Here is an 18,543-nt window from a genome sequence, read left to right as displayed (position 1 = left end):
CTTTCGAGTTCGTATACAAAGAATCTGCAGTAANACATGTACCTCTATATCTTTCCAACTAGTGGCCGGAACTTAATATATAAGGTATCGTTTGAAAGGTATTGGCCTATAGAATAACACTAAATATGTTGGGTGTGCCCACATGCCCCCATAAACCGGCAAAAGCAAAAAAAAACGTTTTTTGTTTCGCAACACTTTAGCCTAATTTTTAATAATCCGGTTAATCGCTTGAATACATTTTCTGGACACACTCAGCAAGACCTTTCCAACGATATCTCAAACATATCCATTGGACGTCTGGATAAAAACTTCAAAATCTCGGGTATATATAAGCGAGTCATTTCAGCATGCTACTGTGCACAGTTGCTGCCGCGTATGCTGCTGCTGCGGTTGCTTTCGTCACTCGCGCGCACTGCCGTGCGCTGTGATGAACACATGTAAAAATAAATGCCATTTTTCTTTTATGTTATAATGTGCATATTTAATAAAACTAGCAGTGAATTGTTCAATTTTTTCGTATAAAAAAGGGTTCTGAAATGTACTGATTTTTTTTGGCGCTGAAAAAGACAAACGTACTGAATTTTGTGAAAAAAACGGAGAAGGTTCCTCTCTCTTCCTCTGAGAAAATGTTTACTGGTTGTCCCGGTACTTAAGGAGACGCTCCCTCTGCGAATATGTTGAATGGATTTCCCGTTCCCGGAGATGGTCCCTCGGCGAAAATGTTTAATGCATTTCCCGTTCCTGGAGAAGGTCCCTCGGCGAAAATGTTATCGGGATGTCGCGCACCCTTAGGAGAAGGTCCTTCTGCTAGAACGTTAAACGCTGCCTCGACGTTAACGATGGTTGAAGTCACGAAGACAAAAGCGGCTAAGAGTTGAATTTGTATTGTAAGTGACATTTCTTCTGGTTCTGTACTTTTGAAGTTTATGGTAAAACTGGTCTTAAATAGCTAGAGGAAGTCTCTTTTATAGGCAAAATTTTCTGCAGCTTTAAGCTTAAGTTAGTTTCTAAGGGAATTCTTTTTTGTTTTATTTACGTAAATAAATGCCTATTTGAGAACTAATGTTTACTCTGGTCTGTATTTAAATTGTTCAGAGAAACTTCCCACTTGCAAACATCTGTCTGCGAATTATGTAATCAACAAAAGTATGTTGATTAGGGCGAGTCGATTTATTTTTCATAAAATCGCATATGCAGAAAATGCTCTACGTATCATTCTGAGCAACTTCGTTTAAGAAACTATGGGTCTAAAACCAATTTCGAGGCAGCGATTTTTAAGGGGAAGTTTCACATCAGGTAAAAAAAATTGTTGGAAAAACTTAAACAAATATTTAGCTGATTTATGAGTATAAGGGTACAGAAAGTAGTTTGCTTTTGGAGATTACTTAAATGACTAAGTTTTTTAGTCCTGCTTGCTTTCCAAGCGTGGTATTGTTTTCGGCTAACATCAGCCACAGCCATAACACTTTCACGATTTGTTTCCGTTACGCGTCGAGAAACACTGGTTACTTGAACGTATCGTTCAGTTCCTTGTTTCTAATAATTGGCGGTTTTGTTAAAATATTGTTAACATGCAAATCTATCATAGGGAAATAATTGGAGCAGTAAAAATTAATTTTACATTTCTTGGACTCTCTTGGTTAGCCAACGGCAGTGCGCCACAGGTGCAGGTTTTATGTTAGCTAAGTCAACTGTAATAAAACCATCCGATATTGCCGAAGCCAAGCATCGATAAATCGCGCTTCCAATCATTTGATGAAGAGGGTGGCAACGCCCACATCTGGAGAAGGCATATGACATGTGGTAGGGTAGCTACGCCTATTTTCCAAAAATTTATAATAATTTCTAAAAATTATTGCAAATTTTTTTTTAACCTGATGTGAAACTTCCACTTAAAAATAGCTGGCTCGAAATTGGTTTTAGACCCATAGTTTCTTAAGCAAACTTGCGCAGAATGATCCATAGAGCATTTTCCGCATATGCGATTTTTCCGTTTTGTCGGCCCCCTACAAATCGACCCGCTCTCATGTTGATATATGTTAGATACATAACATCGTTTCGCAACACCTAAAAACAGCAGACAAATATTTGCACTATGTCTGCTTAAAGAGCGAAATACACCACACAAGCGGTTTGACAAACCAAGCGAAATTTCCCTTTGCTTCAAGCCATTTGTGCTGTGTATGGGGGTGTTTGAAGGTTTGACAAACCGCCGCTTACTTCTCGTTAAACAAATCTACTGCTTTGTCGATCACATGCATATAACAGGCAGTCGATAACCATGTTTAACCGGATCTTAAATTTAGCCAGACATTTGCAAATGGCCCTTAATAGTATTTCAATTTAGCTGGGACTTAAAGCGCAGATAGTTACCCACGGCCGTAAAAACGGAGAATGGTTAGCAGACACGTTCTATCTTATGGGATCTGCGTGTTAACGAAAATTCACCACCGCATGACCGCTGTACCTGTACTTGGGAAAGGCGAAATATTAAGGATACCCACCATACTGAGAGTAAATATTAATCAAGATCCAATTTAATTGATTGAATTGATTGATTGAATGATAATTTGATTTACACTACCTATATCGCGTAGAAAGTATAGATTTGAAAGAAGATGGGACAGCATCTACTATTCAAATCAAATCTGGCAAATTTTTTTTGGGGTAGAATAAGTCTTACGTTAAGATATGGAGGCTACGCTGAAATGTTGTATGTAGTTGTAATTTTTAGAACTTCACGAAAACGCTTATTGCACGAGAACTAATAAAGAGATTTTTGGCGTGTGGCGTTTTAAAGATAAAATTCCAAACCTATCGACAGATTAACTTTTGTAAGTAACTCTGTCGTAAAAAAAAACGGTAAACACTGGCTTATTTTCGGGTCAATTTTGAGCGTTTAAAGTGCTCCAGCAGCTTATGATTTGCAGATATAACTTTCATTTTCGAGATATAGATTCTTTGGAGCAATACAAATATTACCGTGTACAGATTTTATATAAATTCGACAAATATTGAGCATTTTAAAGCAAACAATTTTTGAATAAATTTGCATTTTTTTTTATTACCAAAATGCTCGAAAGCCGCTCGAATGATTTTGTTTTGGTTCCCTTGATCAAAAATTCAAGAGTTTTCCTTTCGTTTGGTGTATGGGAAGTATTGGTAGATATCTTCTAGGTATGTTGATTTTATTCAAATAAATAGGCATAAATACTTATCCATACAAAATCACTTCGTCATCGTTTTGCAAACACGTGCATGCGTTGGAAGTGAGGAAAGGAAACAAAAAGTATCTATGTGTGCGTAAGTACATATTTCGGCTTTTGGTAAACAGATGGCGCAATATTTATAACCTAATCGAGGCGTATGTACATATGTAAATACATGCATACGTACATATGTTGATTGCAGTTAATGTGGATCTGTTTCTATTTGTTAGTAGTCTATGTACGTTATATTATATATATATGTACTGTAACGAAGCGTTTTTGCTTGCCCCGATGCTTCTTCTAAAATGCTGGGGTATGCTCGCCGTGTCCAGGGTTCGTTACAATATATTTGTAGTTTCGGGGCTCTGGTAAATCGTAATATATTATTTAATTTTCCTTAATTTCTATAAAAGAACATATAACAAATAACAATTTGAAAAATTCGGTAGCGTCACTTGCAGTGACTGGGTTAAAAGTGTTAGTAAATTTGAAATGAATGTCTTAAGAATTCACGCTATATATTAAAACTAGGATTTTACTTTAAATGTATTTTATTTTAGTTTTAAGAACAGATGTAGGTTATTGCAAATCGAACTGTAACTATTTATATAAAAAAAAATGTGCTGATAGCGGGTTTTGCAGAATAATGAAAATGTCAGTTCCTTCTGCAAACTCGTTCCTTTATATTCCGACGTACCCAGGTAGCCACATAATCTTAATGGTGTTTTTGTGTCGAAAGAGTATTTCCGTCATTTCGAAATTATGTGGGAATCATTAGCACTGTTAAAGAGGGCTTCGATGGCTGATTTACTGTCCGTGCACATGCGGAAATTTTCTTCGTTTTTAGAGGCGAAACGTACAGCTGCTAGCAATTGTAAATGCCGAGCAGTACGAGGGAAAAACACCGACGACAATTGTAACACCAAGCCCTTTTGTTACCGCAAAAGAACACCCGGTATCATATCTGGAACCGACTGTGAAAATAAGCTCCCAGGTCATTTATGAATATAGAACTGGGCAAATGTCCTTGCAGTAGAGTTTTTACGTTAGTAGGCATGGGAGTAGATAGGAGTTCAAATCTTTGATGTAGTTTAATATACGAAATAAAGCTGATTGCTTGCTTCATCGGTTTTTTGTTGAAAGCAGGATTCGACGTGAGAGAATAAAGTCTCATTTCTGCACAATCTTTGGGATGAACATCTCTGTGTTGTACTTTATCTCATGGTTATGGTTCTTTTTACTGCGGCATGGTAAGGTGTTTCTAGCAATTTAATATGCTTTTTGCGCAGTGTCCTTACATTACGAGTCCAAAGTAAATTTTTCGTAATATAAAAGCCCTTATTACATTTATCAGTGTAGTTAAATGAACTAAAGAATACTTGGATGATAAAAACTTTATAATATTTACATAGTCTAGCAAGTAAACTTATACTTACATTATGACAGTGCTGCTTACAAGTAAGTTTATTGTCAAAAATTATTCCTAATATTTTCAATGTGTCAGTATAGTGGATAGGGATGTCATACACGGAGAGGGTTGGATGTACATATATATTCTTCGTATTATATACATTTCAATACATTTAATACAATTTAGCGCTGAGTTATCACCAATAAAAATTCAATGTTTTTCTCATTTTTCATACAACTTAGTTTACATTTTAAATTATAAGTATCACAGAAATAGCCATTATACGTAACAAAATAAAAAATTATTTTGAAGAATAACGGTTTTCCAAAATGAAGGAATAACTGACACTTTATGCTCCTAATTTTAAAGCACATTTTGCCCCAACAACAGCTCTTTAATCATAAAATGAAGTATTTTTTTATTTTCAAAAATTGTATGCATACTTATTTAATTACAGTAAAGTTTAAAGAAAATGCTTCTTGCAACCAGCTCAAAACTAACCACATTTATTCTAGCCCGGAGTTGACCCTTTTTGAACTATCTAGGAACTGTTGTCATATGAACTCTCTCAGAACCATCTAAGCCAGATCAGTACAGAACCAGGTTCAAAAGTTCTGCAGAGGGCGACAATGGTCACTTCGTAGGACATCGTCATGTTAAAAAATACAGTTGAAAGCATTGAGTTGGGATAGATGAAGAACCAAAACCGTCCCTTTTCAGGCTAGCTCGGCGCAAGTTCGGAACCAGTTTGAATTGCTGCAGGGTTCGGACGGTCACATTGTTCGGCCAAAATTGGGCGGCCTATCGGATGCAATATGCGCCTAGCGTTATACGTCGTACCAAAAATTGAAAATATGCGGCACGCAGCTGTTTTCAACAGCGGATATTGTAAAACTGGTACTTGTTGCGGGATTCAAGCAACGGCAAAGCTTTATGTTGCATTTCCAGTGCCTTACCTTCTTTTAATTCCAAAAACACGTAACTCTTCTGCGCTTTTCTAAAAGAGAGTATTTCGGATATTGTAAATTCATCCTCTATTATATTACATAAAAGAGGGTTTATGAAGTATGCAAACGTATGTACATTTAATTTTTTTTTTTCAAAATTTGCTTTTAAATCATGTACAATATTTTTTTCTGGTCACGGAAAATGATGAAATATTCTTTTTTTGACATCATGAATAAAAAACGAAGTTTAGTTTCAAAACTTAAAATAATTTGCGACAAACGTGTATTTATATAAAAATAATAAAATAAAAAAAAAAACAACACAATGGAAAAGAATGTCCAGTAAAGAAATGTGTATTTTAAAAAGTAAAAAAGCAAAGAGAAAGTAAAAAGCGCCGCTGGTCTATATCATTCTAGATGAAAGGTCCAACTACGGTTTCAAAACATCATGTTAATGCCGCAAAAACTGATATTTTGAGGCAGAAAATATGTTAAAATGGGGAAATTAGTACAAACGATTTTTCACAGATAATACTTTAAGGATTCACCGACAAATGCATACAAAAATCTTAAGAAAAGTAGCTAATGCAGTAACCATTTAAAAGTGACAGTTAATGCCGTACAACTCGATGTCTTGAGGCAAAACTCAGCAACGTGAATACAAAAACGCAACACGTTTTATTAATGGTTATAAGGTTTAAATAAATAAATTTAAATAGGTATATATAACAGGTTTATAAAGATTAATCGACTATACCTATTGCTTTTCAAGCGCTTATTTAAATACTTTATCCTGCACTTAAAAATAGCTTTTTCACATTTATTGGAGGGTCTATTTCATGGCTGTGGGATAATAATTTTTCAGAGAAGTTGGTGATGCAAGAAATTACTTTGCATTAAATATTTGAAATATCCAACTTATTCACCGTAACCTGCTCCGCTGGTGAATGGAACAAACGGGCGCCTTCGTAACAGACGTCGACGAGACAGAGTTTCGTCTGCTTAGGGAGACTCGGACCACACTAGCCCAACTTCGCTCTGGCTACTGCAGCTGGTTGAACTCATACCTGAGCAGAATAAATTCAGATGTGCTAAACGAATGCCCGGCATGCGGAGAGACGGCCCATGACTCGCAGCATCTCTTTGGATGCCCACTGAACCTCAATCTGCTAACGCCTCTGTCCTTATCGACAGACATCAACGAGGCTGCACGCCTCCTGGGTTTACCGTTAGTAGAGCATGACGACAACGATTGCGGGACTAACCGATATGGGCGGGGTTGTTGTAGCCGCTACAACAACAACAACAAGCAATACATGGTTATTCAACTTCGTATCCTTCCCGCACATTGAATCTTTCTGTCTGTTAATGACATCCGTTTAAGGCTGACCCTTGAATTGTATTCTTCGTTTATGTGAAAATACAACGGTTTGTGCCTATAAGGTTGCATAATTTTAAGTAACAGTACCCATGGCCATGGCCTATTTACCACATTTTTAAAGCAATAGTCATTTACAAATCGTTGCTAACCGCAAGTTGAATGAAATAAGAAAGCGTAGTAAAAATAGAATAAAACGTAAGAGAATCTCTTTTTCATGGCTAAATACTCTCCGAGGTTTGCCGTTGACTGCCAAGGAGCGACCGCTATTAGAAAAAACCTTTTTGGTTTTTGATGTTGGTCGGGAACTGGGCTTGAACCCGGGCCCTGCGTTGGTAGAGCCCATGGCCAAACACTACACCACAGCGGCCGTCGAACATTTGCAAACATATTTAAGCCAAATAAATATTTACATTGTTTATATCATTTCCCTTTCTTTTGTATGTTAAACACAGTTGTCGAAAAACAAACATGCGTCACGAATGCTTGTTTTATTTTAATTCAATTTAATTTATTTCACTTGACTTCACTTTGTTACTATGTAATAACGACTCAATTCAAAAAACTGTTACTACTGTTAAGTGGCTCTGATATTTAAGGCTTAAAGTAAGTAGTAAGGATTGATAAAGTAAGTACTAAAGATTATACATGGATTTGGCAAGGATTAGAGACACGAGCCACTTAACAGTAGTAGAGGTTTTTATTTTTTGAATTGTGTTGTTTTTCACGGGACCGTCGATATGTACATATGTATGTATATATGTACATATGTATGTATGTAGTAAGATTAAGACTCTTTTAGCATTCTATTTGCAAGGCACGTGCCATATCGTTTCAGGTGCAGACTTTTAAAGCAAACAATGAACAAACATAAGGATAGGCTAGCGCGAACATTTTGGAGGCCATTCCACGCTGAGCTGCGCTTACGAACAACGAATAGGCAATCAAAATATAATAATAAGATAACCAAGAGACTCAAGGATGTAAGCTAATTGGGATTTTCCGATTTTGACAATTTTAAGTAAAAGTAAACCATGCCTCAGAAACCTTAGATGCAATTAAATTTGCTAATACTTTCGCAAAAATCGCCGATTTTTAATATTTTCGCTATTAGTTCTTTTTATAAATTTTATATTTTGCAATTTACACAATAAAACCGCGTTTCCTGTCGAAAAATTTATTACTGAGAAAATTTACTACTTTACAGTTTATTTTATACTCCAATTCGGCTTTGTTTACTTTTACTTGAGAAATTTCTTGTATTATATCATTCTTGTTACCGTATAGTGCAGTGAAAATTATGCCAAGCAAAAATAAAACTACTCAAAACGCGAATATATGGTAGATTTCAGACCTTGAGTGGTAGTCCGATCACTGTTCCGTACTTTGAACAAACCTTCCTAGAACGGAAATCAGAAGTGAAGGGTCGCATCGCCGCATTGCAGTTTATCGGGGTTGTTATCGATATTTTCATCGAATTTATTATCGATATTTTTATCGATTTTTTTTATCGATTTCTTATCGATTTTTTATCGATTATTTATCGATTTTGTTCACGAGTTTGATATCGATATTTTTATAAATTTGTTACCGATTTTGTTATCGATATTTTTATCGATTTTCTAATCGACTTTTGTTATCGACTCTGTTATCAATTATTTATCGATTTTGTCATCGATATTTTTATCGATTTTCTAATCGATTTTGCTACCAATATTATTATCGATTTTGCTGTCGAAATTTTTAACGAATTTGTCATCGATTTTGTAATCGATATTTTTATAGGTTTTGTTATCGATATCAATTGCATCAATTCACCCTGTACCTGTAAAAAAGTTCTTACTTCACAAAATAAAACCAAGGTCCTTAATTTGACATCTAATTTTTTAAATTCGAAAGAATTCTGATCTCCTTCCCAAAAAATTGCAAGAAAAAAGTGAAATTGCAAAGCTTTCGAAATGTGGCATGCCACAATTCATACGTACATACATACTATATATGTATATGTATATGTACGTTGGCAGGCAGCTGTTGTTGATCGGCATGAAAGATGTACCTGTACACATCTTGGGGGCACAAGATGTCAATGCGCGCGCATTTCACGCTGCCGGAACTGAAAAATGCGTACGCGTACGCGTAGGGAAATTGCGTTCTCGTGCGCTTTATATTTATTAATGGAAAATCGGGGCAAAATGGCGCTCCATACCGAGTACGAGTAGAATCGTTTACACAACTTCTACGACTACTACTGACATGCTACATACACATATGTATGTACTTCTGCGGCAGCTTCTCATTCACGCGCTGTGCTTATTCACGTTCTGCCATTGTCCTCGTTACAGCAACACTACCACCAGCAACTCAAGCAGGGTTGTTAATGCTTTATTCTTATTATTGTTGTGAATTTTTGTCATCGTTACCCATTTTGCTTGGAAGATTTACGAGTTGTGAGCGATAGCAAGGATGTTAAGGATGCTAAGGAAACGTGTAAGGACAGCACACGCATGGAAACGGGCCAGGCATTGTGACAGTTCTATGGCATATCGGAATTACTGCGGCTGTGGGCAGTTTGGGGGGGGGGGAAGTGTTGTGAGCGTACTCGAATGCAAATGCCATAACTCGAACGGTGTATGCTATCGGCACATGCTTGCAATGATATATGAGTGAGGTTGTACATATATGTATGTATGTATGTGTGTATGTATGTGTGTATGTACGAGTATTATACGCAGGCAAAAGGCAAAAGTGCAGACTGGAGACCTAACCCTAGTTGAAGACAATTTATAAGGAATTTTTTTCGATATACTACGAAAATTTATTGACATGCGTGTGAATATCGAATTTTTACTAAGGGTCTTGCAACCGGTGTTGTTGTCATAAATATATATTTTGCAAAAAATAAATATCATTATGAATAGATATCTATTGTTTAGGGTGAAAGTGTTAGAACAATGATGCAAAATTGATTAATAAAGCGAACTGTGTTATTGATTTTAAAATGCAGGGAGCAGTTTGGGTGACAGTATTGAATTTAATGATCTCATTAGGTAGCATCTAGGGAGCATGTCTTAACCTTTGCCACATTCCTAGAGAATGGACGAAATACAGCTCTGCTTTCTAAGAGAATGAGGATTCTGCAAATTAAACTTAAAGAAGTCGGATATATAACCCTTACTTCGATTATTCTTAAAATTAAAAAAATACCGCTAAGAGCTCAAATCAATAAACATCGTCCACTAGATAGTCCCAACTTTCGCGTACTAAGCGTTAAATCTAAACCACCTTGGTGGAATAAGGAGCTAGTATAGCAAAGGCCCGAAGTATGAGAAAGCTTCAAAGTAGCTGATAATGAATTTCGCTGAGGGAGTGCAATGATTTATTTAAATCTTATAAAAGAGAAGTACGAAAAGCAAAAAACAAGTCCTGGAGTGATGTCTGTGATAATTTGGAGGGAAGAAAAGAAATTGTCAGGCTTAGGAAGCTTTCGAGCACGCCTAGCCTTATATATAAGAGTTGCGGGCACTGGACCAATTCAAGCGAGGAGTCGCTAGAAGATCTGGTCAATACCCACTTTCAGGGATACGTAAACTCGATAGTGAGGGAGGTATAGCAGGTAGCATCCAGCCAAACGTTATAATTTCAATCAAAGTGGGATGGCAATAAATAGTTTTGAGTCTTAAAAATACCCGCGACGGAATATTCCCAGAATTGCTATTAAGAAAAGCACTGAATCAATAGTTGTAGAAACCGCTATTTCATTGTCGAATAAAAATTTTCTAGGCAACAGAAAAATAAGGCCGGTGTGAGAAGATGCAAAGGTAACCAAGCACTATTATGGCTACTAACGGTCAATAAATTACTTAGGGATTTCGAGGAGAAAGCACTCAAACTAGTTGCGTATACGGACGACATAGCCGTAGTAGTGGTGAAGTAAGTTGTCTAGGATAGTAAACTGCTGTGCAACGTTAGCAACGCCCTACAGATATGCATGTAAAGGAAAGCAATAGTCAGACCAACTCTACCCAATTGCGCTCTGATATGGTGGAATGCTGCAAAAAACTCTTCATTCCTCGGGCCAATGGAGAAGGTTGAACGCCTCGCGGCACTGGGCATCACTGGAGCACTGATGTCTAATCCAATGGCTGCTCTAGAAAAAATTCTTCAGTTTACCGCCCATTGATCTAATCGCGGAAAACCGCGCTGCTAAAACAGCAGGTACAACGATGGTCATTTAACTACAGGACAGCTCAATTAGGGCTAGGTGCACAGCCAGCACAGATTATATGGCATCTTGTTTTAATTGGGAACGAAATTTTCGCCTAACGATTGAAGAGCAGATAAGGCGCAAGGGAATGAAACCTAGGCATACATACCTCAACATTTTCAAAGAGGGCTCTGAAATTGTTACGACAGTGAGTGCCGGAATATGCCGCCGGGAACTGCTGTACGTTAGGCGGGCAGTAAGGTTAACTGACCAGTGCAGCATATTTGAAGTAGACGTCGTTTTCACTATGAGGATATCAGCAGTTAGGACATATTTCAAGAGCAGAGCTTAAATTACTACTGAAATTCGCAAAGATCGTTGATATCCTTTGGGCCAACCCGACTCAAAAGATGGCATAACTTTAATGCATTTACATTAGCAATTTTTCTTGATAAAGAAGCATCATTAAGTATATATGTAGACCTATTTTCTTATCTTTTCTTTAGTTTATGTTGAATGCATCGTCTTTAGGCCATCGGGTAAGTATCTCTAAGTTTGAGGTATTAGGTGAAAAACTATAGGATGCCCTCTGTCCCACTGCTAAGGATAGTGACTTAAAATTACCTCGTCGTAATTCTTGACAGAAATTTGAATTGAAATTGCAACCCTGTGGCTCGTTACAGTAAACCTATAGCGATCTTCGTCTGCAGGGTAGATATGGTGAAATCCTAGGTGCACACAGGATCGTCCGACCTACATATCCTTTTCTACGAGATGACGATCGGCTGGCACGCCTTATTCCACTTACCGCGGGGAGATTTACGCTTCATCACCAGAAAGACTCTAAAAATTCTACTGTATTTTTATCCGATTGAACGCAGTACACACCTGTAGCCCGTTTCTGTAACTTTTCTCTACCGATTATTTCTCTACTGGTAGAGAAAATACGTCACTCTTACCTACTAATTGGCAGTAGAGAACAGGGCGGCGAATTCATATCTCAATTCGCCTTGGTAGAGAATTGTTACAGAAACGAGCTACTGGTGAGACAGACCTCAGATTCGGTGAATTGAAAGTTCTGGTTACCATTCTAATAGCTTCACTTGAAGGGGGCGCTACGTTCGAAATCCTGAGAAAAGTGGTAAAAATGTACAGAACTGGAACCGCGGTCTACCACCGTCAAGCTGAGTATACTTTAAGGGAGTCAGCTGGCGCTAAATAAGTAAACAAGGTGCGCTCCTCAGCTATGTAAATATGCTCCTTTGTTGCTTGAAGTATAAAATATATATCTGTAAATGTCCTATGATAAAAGCGATTACTTGCGATAGACAGCGGAAATGCACTCGACATCGACTCGTACCACTACTTTGCCGAATAAAGGTGGAAAATAGAAACGCAAGAATTTGAGATTATTGAGATGCATGCAGCGTAATTAAAAGATACTTCAAGATAATGGCAGGTTCCGGCAAGAACCAGACGCCCAGAGTGACCTTAAGCTAAGGAGGAAACACTTTTCAATTATTTTAAATGGGAACACGAAAAGCAATAATGCGGCATAATAAAAGGTAAAAAGTTTCTGAGGCCTGCAAAAGCTCTTAAGCTCAATTTTATCTAATGAATTTGGGCCATTTCAGTCTGTGCCTACTGGTGATCAAGTGAAGAGTGATTCTTACGAACGAGTGCCAGTAGAACGATAGTGGGCACCGGCTTACCCGCGGTCTAATCGCTTTCACACGTTGTATGTATGTATATATTTAGTATAGAAAGCTTGAAAGAGGCAAGCTGATGCCCACCACCGCAGTAAATACTCAGTAGAACCGGAGACCAGACCAGAGAGCTTATAAGTAAAACTTTTAAGTATTTTTAACTCATTTGAGGTACACAAAGCGCTATTATGGCGTACTCAATCCTCTTGACTATAAATCTTACTGATCTTCTGGAGAATGCCCATGCATACATATAACTATTTGCCTGTATCCGCAGAAACTTAATAGATTCCACATTCGTCGCTTTTATTCTGTGTGCATCTAAAAAATATACAGCAAGTTTTAAAACTCTTCCCTTCGTGATAGATTTTCGTGGTGACGGCTACAAACAAACCATTTCTTCTAGTTATATTAAACTTTTTTAACTAAATTGTCGATGCAACATCTTAACCAATCGTAAGCGCGTGCGACGCTTCACCACCATCCAATTGGTCCATCGTTCGAGTAGAAATATAAAAAAAGCCAGTACTGCCAGCATGCCATGTAAAGCAAAACTACCCGCAACTTGATTGAGCTTTAAACTCTTGACTAACTCCTTTTGTGCGCGCTCGATCTCCTCACGAATTTTACGCTTCAGATCTAGCTCACGAGCCCATTTCTGCATGTGGCCCGACTCAATGACGTGCTGTATAATCGGATTGATTTTATGTAGCAGATGATATTTTTTGGGCAATAACAATGTAACAAGATAGACGTAAAGATTCTCATTACGATCGAAGCAGTAAAGTTGATCGCGTAGTATGCGCGGATTGTAGAAGGAGTGCTGGCGTGAAACAGCAACGGCGACGTGCTCATCGGCGGCAGCGCGATTGAGGCACTCCTCGATACTGTAGCACATTTGAAAGTTTTCACGTATATATTTGAAGGTCTGAGAGAGAAAGGGAGAAGGAGAGAGATAGTAAAAGAGAAAGAGAGAGAAAAAAGCGTGAGAAAGGCAGAGGTAGATATGTACAGTGAGAAGGTGAAAGAGCGATAGAAATATTTTAAGAAAAATAAAATATTTTGCTAAAAATCTACTCCACTAACCTCCCCATCCTTGTTGAGATGCCGCACATTCTCCACGCTGCCTGTTACTGCCATGCGATTGCGATAGATTTCATCTAAATGACTGATCTGATAGGACGACTGTGGTGTAGTCAATGTGCTGACGAGAAAACTCTGATAACTATTTACGAAAATCAGCGCCAATACGAAGGTGCTGCCAAAGGTGATGCACAGCGAATATGGTAGACGTGAAAGACTCGTCGATTGGCTGAGTACAATGCCAAAAACACGCATGGTAGTCGCAAAGAAACCAACAAAATGTGTGATTCGAATGTTTAGCACATTTTGAGCCACGAAAATATTCAAAGAAGATAACAAAATAAAAGCCAGCGTAAAGATCCAAGTGCTAATGTGAAAACTTTGCAAAAAGTTGAAGAGACTATAATTGCGTTTAGCTTTGGCAACACACCAAGTGAGATCATCCTGATGATAGGCTATCGAACTCGAGACATATTGACTCAGGCTGGGATCTTCGTCAATGCCACCCAAAATCATTTCAACGTCGCTGTAATAAACACAATTCAAATATTTCGCTATTTAATCACACGCAAGATTTACTCACCCATCGATGAGTTGTTGAAAGAGATGATATAGATTGCTATTCTCCACCTGCAGCTCGATTGTTATGTTCAGTAGCTTGCCAATAGTTTGAACCAATTGATATTCGATGCCATTAAACTTTGGCGGCGGTGCATCGCCGGCACCTACGTCGTCTACATCATTGTATGCCGTCGCATCTGTATCTGTGTCTGTGCCGGCATCTGTTGCCATGCCCGTATAGCTGTCGTCATTTGCTGTCGCATAATCATAGTCCATGCTATCGCTTTCATTTTGTACATTTTCCTCACTATCCTTAGCCTCATACACAGCCACATCGGCTGCTGATTCCTCGTTGCTCTCGTAAGCTATATGATAGTCTTCTACGCTGCTGCCTTTCTCTTTGCCTTCATTAAATATGTAGGGTTCCCACGGCCGATAAGCTGCTACGATAGGACAGCCACTGAGATCTTTGGGAAACTTATCCAGAAATAGACCACGATAGAGTTCCTGCAGGTAAATTTCTTGGGTAGTGGAATCTTTTGTGGTATCCTGATTGTTTTGTTCGGATCGCTTTTGGCGCGCTCTGCCATTTTTCAGCGGTGAGAGGACGTCGAACGGCGCGTAAATTTTACTGCTATGAAAGCGAGTTACAACGGAATCTGGGGCCTCTATTAAGACTTTGGCTTTTCCGGATTTATTTATAATTTTCTTAGTATTCAAACTGGCATCAGTGCCTCGCCTTTTTTCGTTAATTGAATTTTCAGGAATTTTATTTGGATTTGTTTCAACTCCAAATCGTTTGACAATTTCAATACGATTTATCTTTTTCTGAGAAACACTATGGTCGCAACCATCACTGCAATTTTCTACTATAGCTAATTTAAAGTCAGCTTTTTCGCCGCTATTCTTGTCTTCAATTTCATAACCTTTCACGCTAAGTGATTGCAATATTTTTATATCTTTCAACTCTTTCTTGTTTCCGCTACATCTAAAATTTTTATTCTTTACTTTTTTATCCCTTAGAGCCACATATTTCATTGCGTCACTTTCGTCATTAAAGCCTTCGCTATTTTCATCTAAGTCTTTGCCTTTTATTGCTTCTTTCTTTTTATTAGTCTCTTTTCTTTCATGATTTATCTCCTCCTTTCTTTTCTCTTCTCTTTCTCCGCCACTCTCATGAACAACTTCTATTTCGAATTCACTTTCATTTTTAGCATCAGCTTCAACTTCTTCTTCGCATTCCCCTTCATCATCATCATCATCATCATCATTCTCATCTTCACCTTCCCCTTCACTTTCAAACTCCTTTTCACTTTCATCTTCATCCAGTGTTTCCCCATTTACTCGTTTTACGCTCATTTGCCCTAAATTTTCTACCTCCTCTTTTTCCTTTACGGGGTCTTCTCTTTTTTCCACGCCTTCTTCTTTTGTTTCCTCTGATTCTGCTTCATCTTCGATATCGTCTTCCTCTTCCTCTTTCTCTTCTTCTTCAGTTTCTTTTCCTGCTTGGCCTTCGTCTTCACCGTCAACTTCACCTTTGCTTTCATTTCCAGCTCCGTCTTCACCTTCAATTCCTTTCTCTTCTCCTTCCTTTCCTACTTCAACTCCACTATCTTCTACTTCCCTTTTATTTTCAATCTCTTCTGCTTCTTTTCCTCCCCTTCTGCCTTCGCTTCCTCGAGCCGATTGATCCCGACGTCGATCACCGTCCCTATCTCCATCTCCCTCCACATTTCCAACCTCATCCCTCCCTCCATTTTCGTAAATTTGTTCACTACCACTTCTACCTACATTTCCGTTACCATCCTGTTCATACTCATCACCGCCGCCTTCTTCATAATCATCATCATCATAGTCATCCAAAACTCCATCTTCTTCCTCATTATCATCATCCATATATTTACTATCATCCTGAAAATCACAGATATCCAATGTCTCAATAGCTGTCACCCGATTGCCACAATTATTATCCGGATGATAAGGGAAAACAGTTTTACCGTAGAAAAACGCATTCTCTTCATTACGTCCAATAACATTCACATTGTAAATATTCTTATTCATGAAGCTCAGCAATATTTCGGTCATCAACTCGGTCATCTCTTCGTCAGTTTCCTCAAGCGAAGCCATATAGACCACGAATTGTGCGAGAGGATTCCAATTGATATCAGTTTTCCAATCTTCCAATACATCTTCCAAGTCACCGTCTTGCAAATTTTCAATAATTACAAAATAGCATTGTGGTTTCTCGTGCAAAATCGTAGCAGATGCTCCACTACTGGTAGAAGGCTGATGGATATTTCTCACCACAACAGTCCACGGCACATCGAGCTGTTCATGTAGGGCATTCAAGAGGTCCTGTTGTATATTAAACGGTGCTGTCGTTAAGCTCATGGATATCAGCGAACCGGAAAGCGGTTCACCATATTCGAAATATTTATGCAGCAGCGCCATGGTGCAAATGATTTCAGCGCGATCCGTCTCGGACACTTCCATGAAATGCCTGCCAAAACTGTAGACGAACTGTGGAACGTAGGCGGCCAACTGGAGCAGAAACAAAAAACTTCTTTGAAATAACATTGCTTTGATTTGAGAGCTTAGCAAGCAAAGAGTGACTGCTTGTTAGAGCAGGCAACAACTAAATGAAGGAATGTAAAGCGACAAAGCCACTAAGTAAGAAATTCATGAATGCCAAAAATGAGGCTATGTTTGATTTGCATTCACTTGGGAAAAGCATAGTAGATGATTCGCAAGATAATGCTTTTTTTTGTAAATGGGCATGACATTACCGCATAACTAATTTTAAGATTTTAAGGGAAACTATGTACGTTATCGCCGCTAAGAGGGTGGAGGACGAATGTGTGCATAGGTGGGATATGTGAAAGATAAGCGCTGCTTCTCTAAATACTTATTTGTATTCCTGCCACAAAACGATGAGATAAATCGCGCATTAATGAATGTATGTATATCCTATCTCAAATAAAATCTACTTGCTCTAAGTTTGTACTCTACCTCATAGTTAGGATGTCATTGGCTGAGCTAAAAAACGCTTAAAATTTAACGGACGTAAATAGAACCCAACGGGTCCAACTGTTATGATGGCTGCCACCTCTCTTGCGAGACTGTCCTCCGTTTAGTTACCCTATATGCCCATGCGGTCAGGTACCCGGAGTTGAGCATCTCAATGCACTCAAGGATCAACGATAATTTGATTTCATAATATAACAGAACCTTGAGTAAAATTGTCTCATTCTTGACATCGTAATAGACTGAGGTCTGTCAATCTGAAAAGCGATCTTGATATTTCGAACGTGTCTTTCGAATTTGATGAGCAACCCCACAATACAAACAAACCCTTCATATTCCTACCCAGCCCTCGGCACCAAACACTACTCTTTATATGGTCTGAACCTCTTAGAACTGCTACTTTTATGTGACGCTTGAAAACTTCACCAATCTGTGCAGACAGATCCAACAAAAATATACTAGATGTCATAATTTTTGGGCTAGGTTATTCACCATACAACTTTATTATACTTTTCTGCTACAACAAAAATCCGTTCAGTCATCGTTCCTTAATTTTAGAATAAGTCGAGGAGGTAATAGTTACATATAGCCAGCCGAGTGACAACTTCAAAGTTCCGCCGTTTCGTAACACTGGACGAAACATGGATGCACCACAACGCACCAGAGACTAAGGAATAAACAAGACAGTGGGTTTCTCCGGGTGAACGTACACCAAAGAAGGCTAAAGTGGATCTTTCGGCCAATAAGGTCATGGCAACAGCGTTTTGGGATGCAGGCGTTGTGCTATTCCCATCGATTACCTTAAAACGATTATGGCGAATATTATTCAGAGATCTTGGACAGACTCGATATTGATTTGAAGCAAAAATAAACAATATTTAGCCAAGAAAAAAGTGCTGCCAACTCAAGACCCCATGCACCATATTCACCAGATTTAGCCCCAAGCGACTATTTCCTGTTTCAAAACCTAAAAATGGCTGGGCGGAATATGGAATTGCAGTGTAACAATGTTGCTCAAAG

The 18,543-nt window shown here is 38.3% G+C and overlaps 1 protein-coding gene across 1 annotated transcript; it reads right to left on the bottom strand.

Annotated features, from left to right (window-relative positions):
• Positions 1–13,276: 13,276 nt before the first annotated feature.
• Positions 13,277–16,992, bottom strand: Ir87a (Ionotropic receptor 87a). Its single transcript, XM_017621493.1, has 3 exons — positions 14,522–16,992; positions 13,942–14,464; positions 13,277–13,783 (listed from the first exon to the last, which is right to left on the bottom strand). The coding sequence occupies exons 1-3, from the start codon at positions 16,990–16,992 to the stop codon at positions 13,277–13,279; spliced, it is 3,501 nt and encodes a 1,166-aa protein (XP_017476982.1).
• Positions 16,993–18,543: the final 1,551 nt, after the last annotated feature.

This window comes from Rhagoletis zephyria, unplaced genomic scaffold, assembly GCF_001687245.7.
Source record: "Rhagoletis zephyria isolate East Lansing unplaced genomic scaffold, Rhagoletis_zephyria_1.1 Rzeph_scaffold_02479, whole genome shotgun sequence".
In the NCBI taxonomy this organism is placed as follows: domain Eukaryota; kingdom Metazoa; phylum Arthropoda; class Insecta; order Diptera; family Tephritidae; genus Rhagoletis; species Rhagoletis zephyria.
The sequence above is the reverse complement of the archived record's forward strand: the minus strand, read 5'-3'. Positions and strand labels throughout refer to the sequence as shown.